Below are 22,873 nucleotides of genomic sequence, written 5' to 3'. Positions count from 1 at the left end.
CCATCACCATCAATGGAGCACCGGTGGAGAGAGTCAGCAGTTTCAAGTTCCTCGGTGTCCACATCACTGAAGAACTCACATGGTCCGTCCACACTGAGGCCGTTGTGAAGAAGGCTCACCAGCGCCTCTTCTTCCTGAGACAGCTGAGGAAGTTTGGAATGAACCACCACATCCTCACACGGTTCTACACAAGTACTGTAGAGAGCATCCTGACTGGCTGCATCACTGCCTGGTACGGCAATAGCACCGCTAACAACTGCAAAGCCCTGCAAAGGGTGGTGCGAACTGCCAGAAACATCATCGGAGGTGAGCTTCCCTCCCTCCAGGACATATACACTAGGCGGTGTGTGAAAAAAACTCGGAGGATCATCAGACCCGCACCAGCCGACTACATGACAGCTTCTTTCCCCAAGCAGTCAGACTGTTGAACACTTGATCTATCACGATCAATAATTAGCACTGCACTTTATTCATCTATAATCTCACACTGGACTGTCAACATATTCTCCTCAATATACTACTTCATATATATATATATATATATATATATATATATATATATATATATATATTTCATATACTCCTTACTTATTGTATTGTAAATTGTGTATTGTATATTGTGTGTATTGTTTACTGTACATTGTATATAATTATTGTGTTGTGTAAGTATCTGTACATTTGATTTGTAAATTGTTTTGTGTAAGTATGTTGTTTACTGTAATTGGTATATACGAGACGTCACTGTCATGACTGCTATGTTGCTCGGAACTGCACACAAGAATTTCACCTACTGTTGCACTTGTGTACATGGTAGTGTGACAATAAAGTGATTTGATTTGATTTGAGGTTCGGTGGCGCTGTAGGCTTTGGCAGTCAGTGAAGACGTTGTCCTACAGGCCTTGGAGGGGAGCACAGGGCGACCCCGCCAGGTGGTAGGGTTCTCTGGACACAGGTGGAGCGCAACAGCCCTGTCCACCTGGTGAATCAGCATGTACCCGTGGGCCGCTCCGCCGTCGAGGGTAGCGAGAGCGGGTGAGCGGGTGGCTTTGTGAGCGGGTGGCTTTGTGCACTTCTGGGAAAAACGGGACCAGGGGGCAGGGCGCAGCTGTGAGCGGCGTGGAGGCCCCAGGAACCAGTCATCCAACCGCGATGGCTGTGGGGAGGATGGAGGGTTCCAGTCCAGCCCCACGCTGGCAGCGGCCCGGGCAAGCATACCGGACATCTGCACGTCAGCCTCAGCCTGGGCGTGCTGGCCCGAAGGCGGCAGCCCAGGGGAGTCAACCGCGTCATACGTCGCGCTCTCCGATGCAGTGGCGAGCTCATCCACCTCGAGCTCCAGATGATAGGCTGGCTGGCTGTGAGGCGAGCCGCTGTTACCTCGAGCACGGATGGGATTCAACGAGCGTGCCGGGGGCGGGTGGTCAGAGGGGGAGGACCCGGCGGAGCGGCACCCGCTGCCATCCCCAGATCGTGACTTCTCATGTGCACATGAAGGCTTCCTCTAATCATGAAATGTTTTCCACACTGAAGGGAATTATAATAGGATTCTCCAGTGTGATAAACTCTTTCCACACTGAAGACATGTGAAAAGCTTTTCTCCAGTGTGAAATCGTAAGTGTCTTTCAAGGCCTATATGGTCTATGTAATGTTTTCCACACTGAAGGCATATGAAAGGGCTCTTTCCATTGTGAAGACTTGTGAGATTTAAAAGGTCTAGAAAGTGAGGGCAGGTGAAATATTTTTTTGCTTGAGTTCTGTTTTGTGAGGACTTTTCAGTCTGTAAGCAACAGAACATTTTTTCTTCAGTTATAAAATGATGAGGATTCTGATGTTCCTCCTCCACTCTTTTCCTCTTTCACTTCTATTGGTTCTTGATTTTCCTCTTTCAATTCATTATGTAATGAATGTAATGCTTAGACTTTTAAGCCAAGAGAATTTTGAATGGATTATTTATACATTTTTATTTACAAATATTACATTTTTAGTAAATAATGACAAAATTACAAAAAATATTTACTAAATTTTGTCAGACACATGTTCTGCTATAGGCAGCGTGCTGCGGCTGCTTTGGAGATCGAGAACGGCAAAGCGCGGTATAATAGTCATGAAAACAAATTAATTCAATCAAATTCAGTGTAGTCAACGTTTTCCAACTATGTCTGATCTCAGTGGAACCGTCAATCAGTTTTTTCATAGTCTAATATAGATTACATCTGTTTTTTGTTTTATCAGTTGCTGTTCATTTTCTTTGGTGCTAAAATGCATTTGACAGGTTTTGCAGTGTCTTTTCCCAGATAGCACACTTACATCTCTGAGATGTCTATTTTAGATATTTTCTTCTGGAAAGCATCACAATCTAATTAACATCTGCTGAACATCTTACAAACATTTAATCATAAACATCTCAAAGACATCCACTGAATGTCATATTGACATCTGAGATGTACTTATTGACAAACGTCTTATATGTGTGCAGTACAATCTATTATTACACAATAATACACATTATTATTACACATTATTACACAAACACTGCATTTGTGCATTTGCAGTGATCAGTGAAATTCATCTGTGGGTTGAGGTGCAAGCTGTCAGTGAAGACATGAATTATAATAATATTTACATTACTGTGCAAACGTTTTAGGCACTGGTGAAAAATGTTGCATAGTGAGGATGTCTTCAAAAATAATGACATAAATAGTTTTCATTTATCAACTAATGTCATACAAAGTCCAGTAAACAGAAAAAGAGCTTAATCAATATTTGGTGTGAACACTTTTGCCTTCAAAACAGCACCATTTCTCCTACTTACACCTGGACACAGCTATTCTTGGTTGTTGGCAGATCGGATGTTCAAGCTTCTTGATGACCACAGTTCTTCTGTCTATTTCAGCTGTCTCAGTTGATTTTGTCTCTTTATGTAATCTCAGACTGACACAATGTTCAGTGGGGGACTCTGTGGGGGCCATGAGATCTGTTGCAGGGCTCCCTGTTCTTCTATTTTATTCTATTTGCAGAAGGAATGTGGGAGTCTAAAATGTATATTTCCTATTGACACACTAAAACTGAAGATATAAATAACCATCTTAAGACAAATGTTTTTGTGAATTATCTTATGTGCTTAAGACTTGTGCACAGTACTGTATATACAGAGTGTGTGTATATATACACACTCTGGACATTTTTCAATATTACACTATATATTAAATGAAACAAATGACAGTAAAATGCAAAGTAATATCTTAAGTAGTTAAAATACATTTTGAAAGTAACCGTATTCTAATTACCAACTAATTAAATTGTAACTGTAGTGGAATACAGTTACTTACATTTTGCATTTTAAATACGTAATCCCGTTACTCCCCAACCCTGTATAATATATATATATATATATATATATATATATGAGTAGGGCTGCAAAATTAATCGAAAAACTAATTATGATTACCACAATTATATAATTGTGAAAACTGACCACTACAGCCTTCAATTTAAGTTCAATTTAATAAATTAGTCCTCTGTCCTATCAACAATTACAACGATCCTTAGCGCAAGTTTTAAACAGTCTGATGCCAAAATGCTTGTGTTTTATGTTTTACCTCTGTTCGCAGTGGCACACGATATTAATTAATATGAAAGAAATATTACCTAACGCGTGAAAGGAAGCTGTAGAACAAAATCACTTTAGAATGATTTTGGATTCATTGCACGTTGATGGCAAGTACACTGCAAATGAGAAACGTGACAAAACTAAAATGCTTACGTTCTAATCAAGGCATAGATGCGGTGTAAATAATTGATTTATTATGCAGATTATACCGCTTTGTTTTTAATGAGAGCATTAGTGAGAGTACAGAAGTCTGTTTGGAGTGTCAGTGATCTCAAAAGTGAGTGACCGCTTCAGTCATTGTAATGCCAGAGTTTGTCACTTTGCTCGGTGTCTGTGAACAATTTATAAAAAATTAAAACACTGTTTAGTTTTGTCATGTTAATAAGTAGGCCAATGTGAAAAGTAAAAACTGGTTGTCAATAATTCAGGAAAAACCTTCATATTTCAACTATACAACAGATATCCCTTTAAAATAACTTTTATTAGGCCTGAAATGAACAAACATTATTACAATAGGTCCTTGGGTGTCATAGAGGAAAATGTGAAGTTGTAGAAGAGGAGAAATCTGGGAAGACATTTTGACAAGCCAAGACATACAATTTCCTTGAAGGCCACACTCTTTTTATTATTATTATTTTTTACTTTTTAGTAATAAGGCAATAAGACTATACTAAACGAGTTAGGACATCATGGACACATGCCATTCAAAATAATAAAACATTATACACCTATCAGCCACAACATTAAAACCACCTGCCTAATATTGAGTCCCCCTCGTGCCGCCAAAACAGCACCAACCCGCATCTCAGAGTAACATTCTGAGATGTTATTCTTCTCACCACAATTGCACAGAGTGGTTATCTGAGTTACAGTAGAGTTTCTGTCAGTTCAAACCAGTCTGGCCATTCTCTGTTGACCTCTCTCATCAACAAGACATTTCCATCTGCAGAACTGCTGCTCACTGGATGTTTTTTGTTTTTAGCACCATTTGGAGTAAACTCTAGAGACTGTTGTGCGTGTAAATCCCAGGAGATCAGCAGTTACAGAAATACTCAAACCAGCCCATCTGACACCAACAATCATCCATGCGATTATCAGCCAATCATATTGCAGCAGTACAGTGCATAAAATCATGTAGATACAGGTCAGGAGCTTCAGATATTGTTCACATCAACCATCATAATAGGGAAAAATGTGTTCTCAGTGATTTGGATTGTTGGTGCCAGATGAGCTGTTTTGAGTATTTCTGTTCCAAAGTTGTTGTACCTATAACTCCAGAAGTATTAAAGGTAACTTCATATCCATTAAGATTATGGCTCTGAACAAAGGGGGAGGGGGGTTTGGGACCATCCCACAAAGTTTGTGATCTCTGACACACAGACACTTTCAGGGCAGAATAAGCATAAAAAGAAAAGCTGTACAAATACAGTAATTTAAGACCCTTTGGTGTTTATACCTCTAATGATGCATTCCAGAGTTTCCAAACACAAGATAGGTTTTGCACTAACTGAAGAGACATTTGTCAAATTCTTTCTTAATAATTTAGCATTTTTGGAATCTCGAAAATCAAGCTTTCCTACATTCCTATTTTCTGTGAATAAATAAAGGTAGTTTTTAACATTATTTGTACTTCAGACCTTTGTTTTGTTAGACAAGAAAAAAGCTTCATACAATGTGACCCACATTTTGTTTTCAACTATTGAAAACAGGACAAATGGAAAAATGTTCAGATGGGGGTGCATTGAGAGTCACATATCTCTGGGATTTAATAACTTAGAGCCTTATACATAAAGATACAAAAAGGAAAGTTTGTTCAGAACCAGAATTTAAAAGGATATAAAGATACTTTTAATACTTCTGGGGCTGTATTCACAAAACAAGGCTAAAAGTCGATCCTAATGCAGAAACTTAGGAGCAACTCTTAAAAAGTGTGACTCTTACATTTAGGATTTAGTAATTCATGAAGTATTTGAATGCTAAAAGTAGCCTCTAAACCCATGACGGCTTAGAAGATGTCCTGAGGACTTCTAAACCCCTAAGAGTGATCCGAAGCATGTCAGCTCTATATATATATATATATATATTCTTCTTCTTTCGGCTGCTCCCCTTAGAGGTCGCCACAGCGGACCGTCCATGATCCGCATGTTTGACTTGGCACAGGTTTTACACTGGATGCCCTTCTTGATTTAGAGTATTTTCCTTTTACATATATATATATATATTCACTACCAGTCAAAAGTTTTGAAACACCCACTCATTCTTTATTATTATTTTTTTTCCCCACATTTTAAAATAATAGTAAAGTTGACAAAACTATGGAATAACATAAATGGAACTATGGGAAAAATGTTGTGACTAAATGAAATCCAAAATAAATAAAAACTGTGTTATATTTGATCATCTTCATAGTAGTCACCCTTTGCCTAGAATCTGCAGACATGTACTCTTAACATTTTCTCAAACAATTTCTTGAGGTATCACCCTGAGATGCTTTTTAAACAGTATTGAAGGAGTTCACATCTATGTTGGGCACTTACTGGCTGCTTTTATTTATTATTTGGTCCAAGACATCAATTTCAAAAACTTTTTAAAAACTCAATTTTAGTTTTGTAATGAAATAAATTAATATGGTGGCACAATTATATTTTTGTCTTCAAAACTAATTTCAAACATTTAACCATACGCCTTCAAATTAAAAGATTTCATGAGAAACAATTCAGGCAAGTGTTTCAAAACTTTTGACCGATAATGTGTATGTGTATATATATATATATAAAACTCACTGTATTTTAAAGAAAATTTTGTTAAAATCCAAATAACTTTACAGATCTTTATTTTAAAGGTTTTAAACAAAGTTTTTGATGCTTGTATAATGAACCATAAACAATGAATGAACATGCACCTGTGGAACGATCATTAAGACACTAACAGCTTACATACGGTAGGCAATAAAGGTCACAGTTATAAAAACTTAGGCCTTTCTACTGACTCTGAAAAACACCAAAAGAAAGATGCCCAGGGTCCCTGCTCATCTGCGTGAATGCGCATTATGCATGCTGCATGGAGGCATGAGGACTGCAGAGGGCAATAAATTGCAATGTCCATACTGTGAGACGCCTAAGACAGCGCTACAGGGAGATAGGAAGGACAGCTGATCATCCTTGCAGTGGCAGACCATGTGTAACAACACCTGCACAGGATCGGTACATCCGAATATCACACATGCGGGACAGGTACAGGATGGCAACAACAACTGCCCGAGTTGCAGAAGGAACGCACAATCCCTCCATCAGTGCTCAGACTGTCCGCATTAGGCTGAGAGAGGCTGGACTGAGGGCTTGTAGGCTTGTTGTCATTGCAGACAATCTCAACACCGTGCGTTACAGGGAAGACATCCTCCTCCCTCATGTGGTACCCTTCCTGCAGGCTCATCCTGACATGACCCTCCAGCATGACAATGACACCAGCCATACTGCTCATTCTGTGCATGATTTCCTGCAAGACAGGAATGTCAGTGTTCTGCCAAGGCCAGCGAAGATCCCGGATCTCAAACCCATTGAGCACGTCTGGGACCTGTTGGATCGGAGGGTGAGGGCTAGGGCCATTCCCCCAGAAATGTCCGGGAACTTGCAAGTGCCTTGGTGGAAGAGTGGGGTAACATCTCACAGCAAGAACTGGCAGACCTTGTGCAGTCCATGAGGAACTTAATGAACTTATGTACTTAATGCAGCTGGTGGCCACACAGATACTGACTTACTGTTACTTTTGAAGTTTTTTTTATTATGACAGGATATATTTGCCTCGAGTTTTGACACACAGACATCTTTCCAGGAGCACAGTGGAATTAAACAGCTCTGGTCATGTGACTATTTGCACTTCTCATTGAGTATCACTGACACAATGCAATACTCCATTATCTGTCCAGGTTTTCGTTAGTAATCCAAATAAGATTATGTTGGAAAATTCTAAACAAGCCCAAGTGCGGCATGCGCTGTTTTTTAAAGAAATTTTTAGACGGCGAGTGAGTGATACTGGCAGAGTGGATCTTAATTTTTGCCTTTTATTTGATTTATGACTACTGGTTCACATAATTTATCTTAGAACTGAACAGTCACTATGTTAATTAATGTTCTTAGGGCTGCATGGTTCACTGTGACAACTGCTCACCACTTTGGTACTGTGCACGCCATTTACTATGCCCATGATCTTATATGAACAAGACTACCATGTAAGATCTAACAGGAAGAACGTCTCATTCACTGTCATAACCTTCATTCCCTGATGGAATGAACGAGACGTTGTGTCGATGTAGTGACACTAGGGGTCGCTCGAGAGCCCGAAATGCCTCAATCTTTGAGAACCGGCCAATGGGAATTGGCAAGTGGAATTTGCATACCAATCAACCAGACATAGGGGTATAAAAGGAGATGGAATTTCCACTCTCATTCAGGTTTTGTGCCAAGGAGCCGAGACGAGGTCCCGGCCATTTCAGCGGCTAGTACAGCGTTGTGGCAAGAGGGACACAAAGTCTCGTTCCCTCCATCAGGGAAAGGAGGTTACGATAGTAACCGAAATGTTCTCCTTCTGTCACTCACTCGACGTTGTGTCAATGTAGTGACACCAGGGGTCCCAATAGAAAAACGCCACTACAGCTGAACCATGAAACGTGAAATGCCGATGCAAGCAGGTGCCACGTCAAGGGTAGTAAGAGCAGACGAACCTGGAAGTCGGTTTCGGGCAGCAAAAGGTGCACTTTACGACTTTGTCAGTTCGCCGTGCACTTCCAGGAAGAAAGGGACCAGGGGTGAGGCCGTGACCTGAGCCCAGGAACCAATCATCTAGCCGCGAGGGCTCAGGGGAGGACGGAGGGTTCCAATCCAACCTGATACTCATAGTAGCCAGGGCAAGCATATCGGTCAACTCCGCATCGGACTCAGACTGGGCAAGCGGACCCGAAGGTGGCAGCCCAGGCGAGTCCTCGGCATCTGACATCGCCAATGCGCTCTCCGATGCAGCGATCGAGAACTCAACCTACTCACGAGCCTTGAAAGAGACATTAAGCTGGCCATGAGGTGAGCTGGTATCATCTCAGAACTCAGCGGGGGCAAACCAGCGTCCTGGGGAATGGGAGGTCTGCGGGGATTGACCCGGTGAGACCGCGCCCATTGAACTCCCCAAATCACCTCCAGCGCATCTGAATGAGAGTGGGCATTCCTTCTCCTTTTATACCTTTATGTCCGGGGGGAGTGGCATGCAAATTCCACTTGCCAATTCCCATTGCCCTTTTCTCAAATATTGAGGTGTTTCGGGGCTCTCAAGAGCAACTCCTAGTGTCACTACATCGACACAAAGTCAAGTGAGTAACAGAAGGGAACAGGACTATCACCACCACTGCAAAAGTATATGAATATACAAATAATGTAATACTTATAAAATTATGTCTGTGCATTTATTTTGACTGCAGTGAGTGCCTTCTTTAATCAAAACCAGCTTTTATTAGGTCTGAATATTGAATATGATTATTTTGATGTCAAATATTATTATATACTGTATGTGAGCCATAATTTAAGCAGTAAAGACGCATATTGAATATCTCATGGTAGTTTTTATTTTATATGCCACATTTCTCAGGCTTTCAAAGTGTGTATAATGTGCGAGGATGTGTATTATATGTCCGACATAATCATAAAGGCATACTTTACATAAAAGTTACAACTTTTGTCAATAGCTCAGAAAGAACCTACATATATTTCATTTATACACTCCTGACAGAAACAAGTGGAGATATGTCACTCTTGTGTTTACCTCATTCCACAAGGCAACAAGCTGTCATCAAACGATTGATGCTGGTATCTGACTGCTTTTTTATTTATATATATATTTATTTATTTCTGTTTTTTTTTGTGGATGTTCCAATGTGGTTACTGGGTTTTCACTTTTCAGAGAGCTCAATACAGTTTTCAGTTAGTGATATAATGTAATTGATAGTGTAAAATAGACAAATTCTATCATTTTACATTCATCACAGGCACATGAATCTAATCGGAATCGCATCACAGCCAAGTTGATAAACTTCTTAAAAAAGACTGGGTGCAGTATAACAAGTAAAATGTGCTTCAACCGTGTGGTTTAATGTCTTATGAAGCGGTCAAGTTGGTTTTGGGTGAGAACAGACCAAAACAATATCTCCTTTAGTCTCCTTGGCGATCCTGATTTCAAGCTCAATTACACTTCCTACAGCGTCAACTAACATGTTTCAAAAATATTGCTATTTTTTTTTCTTCACTTCACAATTTTGTTAGGTGCAAAAAAATCTAACATAATTTCTTGGATTCATCTGCTATATATTTTTGACAAAAACTTACATTAACAGGAGTGTGAAGACTTTTTATAGCCACTGTATACATAAACGTTTTTGCTCTATCGCCCAGCTCTACTTCCTACCACATCCCTTACACAGAATGACAGCTGATTCATAACAACAGGTACAATGAAGTAAACAACCCTTTAGATGTCATTCTGAATTTCATACCAATGACAAAACATTACTTGCAGTTTGCTAACTTAAACAACTCTGGGCAACTCTCTTTTCTATGACGTCTTAAAGACCTTGGTTGGAGGAAACTTTTCCCACACGAAGGGCAGTTGTATGGCTTCACTCCAGAATGCACTCTCTCGTGTTGTTTTAGAGCGTAAGCCCGAATGAAACCCTTTCCACATTGATGGCATGTGAAAGGCTTTTCTCCAGTGTGAATTCTCATGTGCATTTCATAGCACCGTTTAAACACAAAACTCTTCCCACACTGAGAGCATACGAAAGGCCTCTCTCCAGTGTGACTTCTCATGTGCCCATGAAAGCTTCCTCTACTCATTAAACTCTTTCCACACTGCAGGCAAGTGTAAGGCTTCTCTCCAGTGTGATATCTCATGTGATCCTTAAGGACTCCTTTCTTTGCAAAACTCTTTCCACACTGAGGACATGTGAAAGGTTTCTCTCCAGTGTGATTTCTCATGTGCACATTTAGCGATCCTTTAGATGTGAAACTCTTTCCACACTGAGGGCATGTGAAAGGCTTCTCTCCAGTGTGAAATATTAAGTGTCTTTTAAGGCCTAATTTGTCTGTGTAACTTTTTCCACACTGAGGGCATATAAAAGGCCTCTCTCCAGTGTGAACTTTAATGTGCATTTTAAGATGTTCTTTCCGTGTGAAACTCTTTCCACACTGAGGGCAAGTGAAAGGTTTTTCTCCTGTGTGAACTATTTTATGTTTCTGAAGACTTTCTCTCCGTGCAAAACTCTTTCCACAATCATGGCAGGTGAAGGAATTTTTGGCTTGAGTTTGGTTTTGTGAGGATTGTTCTTCAGTTATGAAATGAGGATTCAGATACTGATGTTCCTCCTCCACTTTATTCAGTTCTTGACTTTCCTCTTTCACTTCTATCGGTTCTTGATTTTCCTCTTTCATTTCCAGCAAATCTAAAAAAACAAAACATAAATGAAAAGCAATTAAAGTGGCCCTCAATGTCATGGAAAAAATCTACAGGGGTCGAATATCTACTTTATCATATTTTTTTATACTAAACTTTTATAAAAGGTTTCTTGCTCACGTAAATTCCAACAAATTAGAGCTGCACGATTTTAAGAGGAAATCATATTGCGCTTTTGTCATATTGTGACTGCAACTGCAAATATGTTGAATATTTAACATCTTATATTACTGCTGATTTGATATTAAAGATAAAGAGCAAAGAAGAGAAGAGACACACACCTTGTTCTCAATCTGGTTATTTTTATTTCACAAGTACACAACAGGCCTGTATTCCTAAAAAAAGTCTTAAAGTGCGTCACTCCTAGTATTGGACTTGTATGTTTTTCATCTAAGAGTAATACATGGAGCATTTTAATGCTATAAGTACCTCCTATACCGACAACAGCTTAGAAGTCATCCCGTGGGCTCCTTAAGAGTGAATCACAAACTATCCGAAGCATGCCTGCTGTTGTCAATCCACATCACAATCGAGCCAATGTATTATAATGACTTTGACCTTTTCAAAATCATGAGGGTCTTTTCATTATATTAAACTTAGTTAGGAATGAAATTACCTCTCCCACAATCTGAAACAACCAAATGACTCCATAGATAAAGGTTTTCAGCTATACATTAACTGAACCTAGCCTACTATTTTGGGTGAAGAATCATAAAGTTCATGTAGCCAATGTGGAATAAAGTTATAATAAAAAGTTAAAGCAAATTTGGAGATTTCAATAACAGTGGGGGTAATTTTGTGGGCAACCTGTAAGACGTCTTGGAGTGACATATGAAAGAAATGCCTTAAGACGCATTTGAAGTATTCACTCTTATGAAACAGTTTGCAAGAATAGTGTCATCTATAAGAACACTACAAATGATCACAGACCATCTCAGGTGATCTGAGTTTAGTTTGTAATACTAATCATACAAAAAGCCATAGTCTGGAACAGAAGAGCATACCACCATTTCTCATTGACCTTACAATTTTACAAATTCAAAAGAAATGCCACCTTCACATGGAAACATTTGTTCCCATGCTTCCTTTTTTACGTTAATGGTGATGTGGCTTCCAAATTTAACTTTTATTATTTCCATTTTTGTTGAGCAACAACTTTCTTTTCTAAAGAAATTCTTTACTGTAGTGTGGGTTCTGTATTTTCCATAGCTATTTTATGATTGTAAATAAAATATAATATACACCTCCCCCGTGTGTCTTTAATGAATTTGCAGAAAAAAATCGGTTCCTTGTCTACCAACCACTTTGGGCAATTTAAGAGAGTGCATTTGTTACGTCCCGTACATATACATTGCTGTGTTCGCTATGGAGAATGCGAAAGTGGTGCTCTCATACGATACAGATTTAGATTGGAATACTGTTTATCAGATCATGATTCCCTTGTTACCATCAACAGGTACTGTCATTAGTGCATGATCATTTAAGAATAATGAAAAGCATACAATAGATTCATCAGACAAATAGCAAAAAAAATGTAATACAACTCTGAGTACACGTGATGTAACGTGAGTCGTGACAATCAGACACTGTGTGTAGTGATAGAGACTGTTTGAGGCATCATAAGCATTTTTATCTTCACTCCCTTCAACATGAACACACTAGGTGTCAATCAAACATGCACACTCTCAATATCACATCATCAGTAACTCATCTCAGCGCTATTCTGTGATGAGCCTAATTTAAATCAGATTAATGTTGCTCACAATACCACTAATAACAGATGCAACTGTTTAACCTTCAATAACAGCATTTACTTAATAATCAGTGATTTGTGTTACAAGATGCCAAAGACAGTAAACAAATCATAGATACAAATGATTTCTTACTGGAGCAATTTTAGAGCTTGTAATGGATTTATTTTTCTTAGTCTCTGCTGTGTGTGATGCTCTCGTGTTTGTCACAATGCATTTTGATACTGACAGAACTATTCATAACTGTTTTCAATATAAATAAATGTTAGAAAATCACAATTAATGTAATTTTCATAAAAATGTTGGTAACATTCTAAAAGGTTTAATTTCTTTACCATTAGTTAATGCATTAGGGATCATGAACAAACAATGAACAATATATTTTTTACAGCACTTATTAATCATAATATTAGTTAATAAAAATACAATTGTTCAGTGTAGTTCATAGAGCATTAACTAATATAACTTTTAACTTTAAAAATGTAATCGGATATGTTGTAACTAATAGGAGTAGTTCACTCAAAAATGAAAATTTGCAGATAATTGACTCACCCTCAGGCCATCCAAGATGTAGATGACCTTCTTTCTTTATCAGAACAGGATTTATAATTTTTAGGAAAGTATCCCAGGTTTTTAGCTTCATCCAATGCAAGTGAATCAACACCAATTTTTAAGGGTCCAAAAAGCATATTTAGTCAGCATCAAAGTAATCCACATGACTCCAGTCGATAAAGTAATGTCTTTGAAGTTAATCGATACACTTGTGTGAAAAACGTATTGCTAATTAAAACGTTTTTAAAGTTTTACACGTTCGCGAGAGTAACGAGCTCGTGCTAATGATCTGCTCTTCTCTCTGGCGCGTGTTCAACAACTGGGCTTCCCTCGATATTGCGGAGCGCAGACATCAAAACTGATGTGACCAATTTCAATTCTAGCGAGACTTTTCTAGTTTAAAGTGTTACGGAGATTGTCAATTCGAACAGTAGCAGCCCCGACATGCCAAACAGCACCGAGGAGGGAAAGAGCAACACTGTGCTCTGCGGCAAAAACATTAAAAAATAAAAAATTACACACCAAGCACCTTTACAAATTTATTTCAGGATTTTACATGAGTAAAAGTAACTGTTATATTTTGACAATGTTACAGTTTCATATGAAATAATCTAAAGGTAGAATCTATTAACCATATTTTATATCAACAGTGGCAGTTGTAGTTAAAGTTTCAAGATGTGTTTCAGCTAGTATTTATTTTTCAGAAATACATTAATTTATTATTATTATTTAAGACTGGCATACTGACCTAACCATGGTAATGAGGAACCTTTCCTTCTGTGTAATATGTGTATAAATATTTAATATTAGGTAACAAATGGGATAATAATGGGCCCATATAAGTAAATATGCTCTTCAGTTTTTAAAAGGGGGAGAAACAACTTCCTGTAGATTTTGTCATAATGTCACTTCCTGTAATAATGTCACTTGATGCATGTCCTTGTACTGGAAAACCATGAACAAAACTATGCAACATAAAAGGAAATGCATCCCAAAATACATTAATTACAGGTTATGTTTACATTTACATTTATGCATTTGGGAGACGCTTTTATCCAAAGCGACTTACAGTGCAATTATTACAGGGACAATCCCCCGAAGCAACCTGGAGTGAAGTGCCTTGCTCAAGGGCACAATGGTGGTGGCCGTGGGGTTCGAACCAACAACCTTCTGATTAACAGCCCTGTGCTTTAGCCACTACGCCACCACCACTAAATCATGTTTAATCTATGGCAGGTCGACACTTGATTTCAAATGTAAAATCTGTCCTGAAGCAAAACCAGTTGAGAAACACTGAGTTAAAGGTGCAGACAGGAGCGGTCTATATTAACTGTTAATAATCATATTACTTCAAAACCGGTTGAGAAACACTGAGTTAAAGGTGCAGACAGGAGCGGTCTATATTAACTGTTAATAATCATATTACTTCAAAACCGGTTGAGAAACACTGAGTTAAAGGTGCAGACAGGAGCGGTCTATATTAACTGTTAATAATCATATTACTTCAAAACCGGTTGAGAAACACTGAGTTAAAGGTGCAGACAGGAGCGGTCTATATTAACTGTTAATAATCATATTACTTCAAAACCGGTTGAGAAACACTGAGTTAAAGGTGCAGACAGGAGCGGTCTATATTAACTGTTAATAATCATATTACTTCAAAACCGGTTGAGAAACACTGAGTTAAAGGTGCAGACAGGAGCGGTCTATATTAACTGTTAATAATCATATTACTTCAAAACCGGTTGAGAAACACTGAGTTAAAGGTGCAGACAGGAGCGGTCTATATTAACTGTTAATAATCATATTACTTCAAAACCGGATGAGAAACACTGAGTTAAAGGTGCAGACAGGAGCGGTCTATATTAACTGTTAATAATCATATTACTTCAAAACCGGATGAGAAACACTGAGTTAAAGGTGCAGACAGGAGCGGTATATATTAACTGTTAATAATCATATTACTTCAAAACCGGTTGAGAAACACTGAGTTAAAGGTGCAGACAGGAGCGGTATATATTAACTGTTAATAATCATATTACTTCAAAACCGGTTGAGAAACACTGAGTTAAAGGTGCAGACAGGAGCGGTCTATATTAACTGTTAATAATCATATTACTTCAAAACCGGATGAGAAACACTGAGTTAAAGGTGCAGACAGGAGCGGTCTATATTAACTGTTAATAATCATATTACTTCATAACCGGTTGAGAAACACTGAGTTAAAGGTGCAGACAGGAGCGGTCTATATTAACTGTTAATAATCATATTACTTCATAACCGGTTGAGAAACACTGAGTTAAAGGTGCAGACAGGAGCGGTCTATATTAACTGTTAATAATCATATTACTTCATAACCGGTTGAGAAACACTGAGTTAAAGGTGCAGACAGGAGCGGTCTATATTAACTGTTAATAATCATATTACTTCATAACCGGTTGAGAAACACTGAGTTAAAGGTGCAGACAGGAGCGGTCTATATTAACTGTTAATAATCATATTACTTCAAAACCGGTTGAGAAACACTGAGTTAAAGGTGCAGACAGGAGCGGTCTATATTAACTGTTAATAATCATATTACTTCAAAACCGGTTGAGAAACACTGAGTTAAAGGTGCAGACAGGAGCGGTCTATATTAACTGTTAATAATCATATTACTTCAAAACCGGATGAGAAACACTGAGTTAAAGGTGCAGACAGGAGCGGTCTATATTAACTGTTAACAATCATATTACTTCAAAACCGGTTGAGAAACACTGAGTTAAAGGTGCAGACAGGAGCGGTCTATATTAACTGTTAACAATCATATTACTTCAAAACCGGTTGAGAAACACTGAGTTAAAGGTGCAGACAGGAGCGGTCTATATTAACTGTTAACAATCATATTACTTCAAAACCGGTTGAGAAACACTGAGTTAAAGGTGCAGACAGGAGCGGTCTATATTAACTGTTAACAATCATATTACTTCAAAACCGGTTGAGAAACACTGAGTTAAAGGTGCAGACAGGAGCGGTCTATATTAACTGTTAATAATCATATTACTTCAAAACCGGTTGAGAAACACTGAGTTAAAGGTGCAGACAGGAGCGGTCTATATTAACTGTTAATAATCATATTACTTCAAAACCGGTTGAGAAACACTGAGTTAAAGGTGCAGACAGGAGCGGTCTATATTAACTGTTAATAATCATATTACTTCAAAACCGGTTGAGAAACACTGAGTTAAAGGTGCAGACAGGAGCGGTCTATATTAACTGTTAACAATCATATTACTTCAAAACCGGTTGAGAAACACTGAGTTAAAGGTGCAGACAGGAGCGGTCTATATTAACTGTTAATAATCATATTACTTCAAAACCGGTTGAGAAACACTGAGTTAAAGGTGCAGACAGGAGCGGTCTATATTAACTGTTAACAATCATATTACTTCATAACCGGTTGAGAAACACTGAGTTAAAGGTGCAGACAGGAGCGGTCTATATTAACTGTTAATAATCATATTACTTCATAACCGGTTGAGAAACACTGAGTTAAAGGTGCAGACAGGAGCGGTATATATTAACTGTTAATAATCATATTACTTCAAAACCGGATGAGAAACACTGAGTTAAAGGTGCAGACAGGAGCGGTATATATTAACTGTTAATAATCATATTACTTCAAAACCGGATGAGAAACACTGAGTTAAAGGTGCAGACAGGAGCGGTCTATATTAACTGTTAATAATCATATTACTTCAAAACCGGTTGAGAAACACTGAGTTAAAGGTGCAGACAGGAGCGGTCTATATTAACTGTTAATAATCATATTACTTCAAAACCGGTTGAGAAACACTGAGTTAAAGGTGCAGACAGGAGCGGTCTATATTAACTGTTAATAATCATATTACTTCAAAACCGGTTGAGAAACACTGAGTTAAAGGTGCAGACAGGAGCGGTATATATTAACTGTTAATAATCATATTACTTCAAAACCGGTTGAGAAACACTGAGTTAAAGGTGCAGACAGGAGCGGTATATATTAACTGTTAATAATCATATTACTTCAAAACCGGTTGAGAAACACTGAGTTAAAGGTGCAGACAGGAGCGGTATATATTAACTGTTAATAATCATATTACTTCAAAACCGGTTGAGAAACACTGAGTTAAAGGTGCAGACAGGAGCGGTATATATTAACTGTTAATAATCATATTACTTCAAAACCGGTTGAGAAACACTGAGTTAAAGGTGCAGACAGGAGCGGTCTATATTAACTGTTAATAATCATATTACTTCAAAACCGGTTGAGAAACACTGAGTTAAAGGTGCAGACAGGAGCGGTCTATATTAACTGTTAATAATCATATTACTTCAAAACCGGTTGAGAAACACTGAGTTAAAGGTGCAGACAGGAGCGGTCTATATTAACTGTTAATAATCATATTACTTCAAAACCGGTTGAGAAACACTGAGTTAAAGGTGCAGACAGGAGCGGTCTATATTAACTGTTAATAATCATATTACTTCAAAACCGGTTGAGAAACACTGAGTTAAAGGTGCAGACAGGAGCGGTCTATATTAACTGTTAATAATCATATTACTTCAAAACCGGTTGAGAAACACTGAGTTAAAGGTGCAGACAGGAGCGGTCTATATTAACTGTTAATAATCATATTACTTCAAAACCGGTTGAGAAACACTGAGTTAAAGGTGCAGACAGGAGCGGTCTATATTAACTGTTAATAATCATATTACTTCAAAACCGGTTGAGAAACACTGAGTTAAAGGTGCAGACAGGAGCGGTCTATATTAACTGTTAATAATCATATTACTTCAAAACCGGTTGAGAAACACTGAGTTAAAGGTGCAGACAGGAGCGGTCTATATTAACTGTTAATAATCATATTACTTCAAAACCGGTTGAGAAACACTGAGTTAAAGGTGCAGACAGGAGCGGTCTATATTAACTGTTAATAATCATATTACTTCAAAACCGGTTGAGAAACACTGAGTTAAAGGTGCAGACAGGAGCGGTCTATATTAACTGTTAATAATCATATTACTTCAAAACCGGTTGAGAAACACTGAGTTAAAGGTGCAGACAGGAGCGGTCTATATTAACTGTTAATAATCATATTACTTCAAAACCGGATGAGAAACACTGAGTTAAAGGTGCAGACAGGAGCGGTATATATTAACTGTTAATAATTATAGGACATTACTTTAAAAGATCACACAGCTGTTTTTTTTTTTTGTTTTTTGTTATTTTTCATTTAGTAGTTCATTTAACATGCTATGCTAACATGATTTAGTTACATAACATGTTATAGTTACATGCTATTTTTTTTTATCATGTTTATAATTCTGTTAGCTTTCTTATTTTTTCTATTTATTTTATTTTCAAAAGGGAGACTTTTTTTTTTTTTTTTTTTTACACATACTTCAATAAAATAAATGCTTTCAAGTTTGAAAGTGTTTGTTCAAAAATAAATAGATACATAAAATAACCCTTCTGTTTTCACTGATAATACTAATTGTGTAATACCGTATAGGCCTACCGTGATATTTTCTGAGACGGTTATCATACCGTGAAAATCTCATACCATTGCAACCCTAATGTCAACATGGCAGTGCCCGTAAGGGGGTGACCCGCTCCATGTAAACTTAAACCGCTTTTATTTCTTTACAGATATGACTGGAGTCTTTTTATTTCATTTCATCATTTTCAACATATTTCTAAAAACAACAACAACAACAACAAAAAAACTCCAGGTCTTTGCGTAAAACTTTTTTAATAAGCTTCGTGTACCTTTAAACTTATTCAAAACGCCTACTTCCTGATAGCACACGCACATCTCCGAGATGTAGTTTTAGATGTTTTCATCTGGAAAGCATAACAATTAACATCTTTATTAATTAAGCATAATTAATTAACATCTACTAAAGGTCTTAAAATTACCATATTTGCAAACATTTTTAATCACATGTCTCGAGGACATCTGCTGAATGTCCGAGAGGAAACGTCGTTAGTAAATTGTATCTATTAATTTTTACTTCCTATTTGCTGAATTATTGTTGTTAAATAAATAAAAAATAATGACTGAATATTAATCATGAATTTAACACAATTCATCCACCTCGCCATATTTCGATAGAAGTGCAGCCCAACAACAAATCTTTTGGATGCATTTTCGACGACTTTTTGTCTGTTTTTGTTTAACAAGGTTTTTTCACCTCCTACATGGTTTTACAACTAGTCATTAAACCTGTTAAACTGTCTGAATGTAAAGAATGAAGATTGAACACGAACCTGTTTGTTCCTCAGTGTGTTCTGTTTTAATTCTGCACGTTTCTGGATAATCCATATCTTCACTCTCCTCTTTAATAAACATCTTTACAACAGTGTCTCACAGATTTCACTTGTTTCCTGAAGTTTTGCTGATTTACTGACAATTCTCCCGCTTTCTACTTGAAAATAAACACTGGAACAGCTTTTAAAATCTACAATAAAAACTGTGAAATCACTGTAGAAATAAAATAACTGAAAGTCACACTTTCTTTCTCAACCTGCTGGGAATCTTCTTCTTCTGTTTAAATGGCGGTTGGCAAACCAACTTAAAGGTGCATTGTCCGCCACCTACTGGATTGGAGTATGGAGCACTACTTGGTAGAATACACTTGTTTATATATATATATATATATATATATATATATATATATATATATATATATATATATATATATATATATATAATAATAATAATAAGAATTATATCTTTTTAACCAGATCAGTATCTTTTAAAAATTGTAATACTTTCTCATGTATTATATAATCTGTTCCTTCTCCTAATATTTCCTTAAGTGAGTAATTGTTTACACCCCTGTCCTTTAGTGACTGGATTAATTCAAGTCTTTCTCTATTGTATGCTATACATTCTAGTAATATATGATTTACTGTTTCTGGATCTCCACATTTATCGCAATTACCACTTTCATGTTTACCTATTTTATGTAAACTTAGATTTAATGTTGTATGTCCTATACGTAATCTTGTCAATATCATATCCTTTTTCCTATTATTAACAGTTGTTCTTTCCACCCCCACATTTCTTTGAATACTATACAGATGTCTTCCTCTTGTTTCATTGTCCCATATCCTCTGCCACCTCTTTTTTACTTCAGTCCCAATCAGCCCCTTAATTTCCACTTTACTCATCTTTACTCTAATATTGATCTCTCTTTCAATGACTTCTTTGCCAGTTTATCAACTTCCTCATTCCCCTTTACTCCGACATGGGCTGGCACCCACAAAAAACTCACCCTTACACCTAAGTGCTTTATGCTATATAATTTCTGTAATATTTCATTTAAAATATCTTGTCTTGCTAAAGATGTACCACTTTCTAAACTTTGCAAAGCTGATTGTGAGTCTGTACATATCACACTACTATTAGGCTGCTTTTCTTCTATCCATTGTAAGGCTAATGATATGGCTATCAGTTCTGTTGTAAAAACAAATATATGATCGGTTACTCTTTTTGATATTTTAATATTGTACTGAGGAATATATACTGCAGCAGCTGCTCTACCTGTTTTTGGATCTTTTGATCCATCTGTGAATATTTGAGTCATGTTGTTGTATGTTTGATTTATGTATTGTTGAACGATTACTTTTAATGGCAAATTATGTTCTTTCTTGTGTGTCTCCTTGTGTATGAATAAGTCTATTTCTGGCATTGGATATATCCAAGGGGGTATAGATGAAATTATAACAGAAGGAGAAACTTCTATCTCGGTTATACCCATTTCCTGTGCCTCCTTATTTGCTACCCAGCCAAAACTATTTATTCTACCATACTCATACTCCCAACAGTTTCCCAGTACCTTTTTAACTGAGTCTGCTGGGAATCTTCTTCTTCATCATCTTTTTCTTGTCTGATGGCGAATCACAAAGTAATATAGAGCATTATCGCCACCTACTGACAGTATGGACTTGTTACTGTTTATGAATACATTGATCCTATATTCTGATAAAGTGTGAATGTAACCGTCTGCTTTGACTAGGGCCAAATTGTTACGACCAGACGACTGGGTCAGAGCATCTCTGAAATGACAAGGCTTGTGGGGTGCTCCTGGTCACCAGTGGGGAGTATGTCCTGACAGTGGACAAAACACAAACCGGCGACAAGGTGTTGGGGCCCAAGGCTCATCGATGCACAAATTCAACAAAGTCTATTCCATCTGGTCCGAACCGACAGAAGGTCTTCTGTGGCACAAGAAACTTTTTGTGATGGTTACAGGAGGAATGTGTCACAACGTACAGTACCCTTCTGTAGTTTGGGGCTGCGTAACCGCAGACTGCTCCATGTGCCCATAATGACCCTTGTTCACTGTCGAAAGCACCTACGATGGGCATCCAAGTGTAGGAACTGGACCTTGGAGCAGTGGAAGAAGGTTGCCTGTTCTGATGAGTCCCGTATTCTTTTACATCATGTAGACAGCTGTGTACATGTGCACGGTTTACCTTGGGAAGTGATGGCACTAGGATACATTGTGAGAAGATGTCAAGCCGGTGGAGGGAGTGTGATGCTAGGGGAAATGTCTTGGTCTGGCCATTCATATGGACAACAATTTGACATGTTCCACCTAACTAAACATTGTTGCAGACCAGCTAAACCCCTTCATGTTCACATAACAATTTACCCCATCCGTTTGCCTGTGTTAATCATGACATCGACAAGGTATACATCCCTGAAAGCCAATTTATTGTACGTGAAGCATTACTTGCACTGTTATGGATTGGTCTTTATGGCATACCTGCACAGATCCGATGCTGCAAACACATCTGCATCACGACACTTCCAGGAGTGCTAACACAAATATCTTGTATCATGCACCTGTTATCGACAAGTGCAAGGAGAACATTTCAAGGAGAACTTTGTAATTTATGTAATCACGGTAGCCATCAGTTGTTTTATTAAAGTTGCTTTACCACACCATTCAAAATAATAGACGGCAGTCACAGAATTAGCCCACAATACAAAAAACATAATTTCTGTCCACAAAGATGTTTTAAATTAAAAATGAATACACAATCCTAGGAGAAAAGCTTCAGTGTGTTTTTTTTTTTTGGAAAACTTAAATATAGCCCAATTCTATTAAATAATTGATTAGCTTCCTTTTGATAAAATGCCAGCAAAAAAATTATTAAATTGAATACCAAACAAATAAAGCATTAAATAAAAATAAATAAATTACCAAACAAAATAATATTGTTAGGCGTATATAATTACCTTTTCTTTACACAAACTAAAATTAGCCTTGCCCTGTTCTGTAGATGAAAAAAGGTCAGCTGAATGACATTCTCAGAATGTTCTACACTTTTTTCAAGACTAGATAAAACTATTTGTCAAGTGCAGAGTTTATTTTCAGAAAAGTAGCTTTTGAACATTTTAAAACTTGTATTTTAAATCTAACCCTCTTTACTACC

At 37.5% G+C, this 22,873-nt stretch overlaps 1 protein-coding gene across 3 annotated transcripts in view; it reads right to left on the bottom strand.

Annotated features, from left to right (window-relative positions):
- LOC127652895 (gastrula zinc finger protein XlCGF8.2DB-like) overlaps positions 1-22,873 on the bottom strand; it is a 228,421-nt gene that overhangs the window by 189,607 nt on the left and 15,941 nt on the right. Inside the window, exons 1-2 of one of the 3 annotated variants that reach the window (XM_052139337.1) lie at positions 19,694-19,958; positions 8,943-11,087 (exon numbers count right to left, since the gene is read on the bottom strand). The exons of 1 other annotated variant lie outside the window; for it this stretch is intronic. In XM_052139337.1, the coding sequence (XP_051995297.1) occupies positions 10,156-11,087; positions 19,694-19,775 (1,014 nt within the window). In that variant the 5' untranslated portion in view covers positions 19,776-19,958 and the 3' untranslated portion in view covers positions 8,943-10,155. Of the gene's footprint in view, positions 1-8,942; positions 11,088-19,693; positions 19,959-22,873 lie in introns of those variants that run through there. One more of the 3 variants, XM_052139333.1, reaches the window with a different exon arrangement.

Source organism: Xyrauchen texanus, chromosome 12 (genome assembly GCF_025860055.1).
Source record: "Xyrauchen texanus isolate HMW12.3.18 chromosome 12, RBS_HiC_50CHRs, whole genome shotgun sequence".
Classification (NCBI taxonomy): domain Eukaryota; kingdom Metazoa; phylum Chordata; class Actinopteri; order Cypriniformes; family Catostomidae; genus Xyrauchen; species Xyrauchen texanus.
The sequence above is the reverse complement of the archived record's forward strand: the minus strand, read 5'-3'. Positions and strand labels throughout refer to the sequence as shown.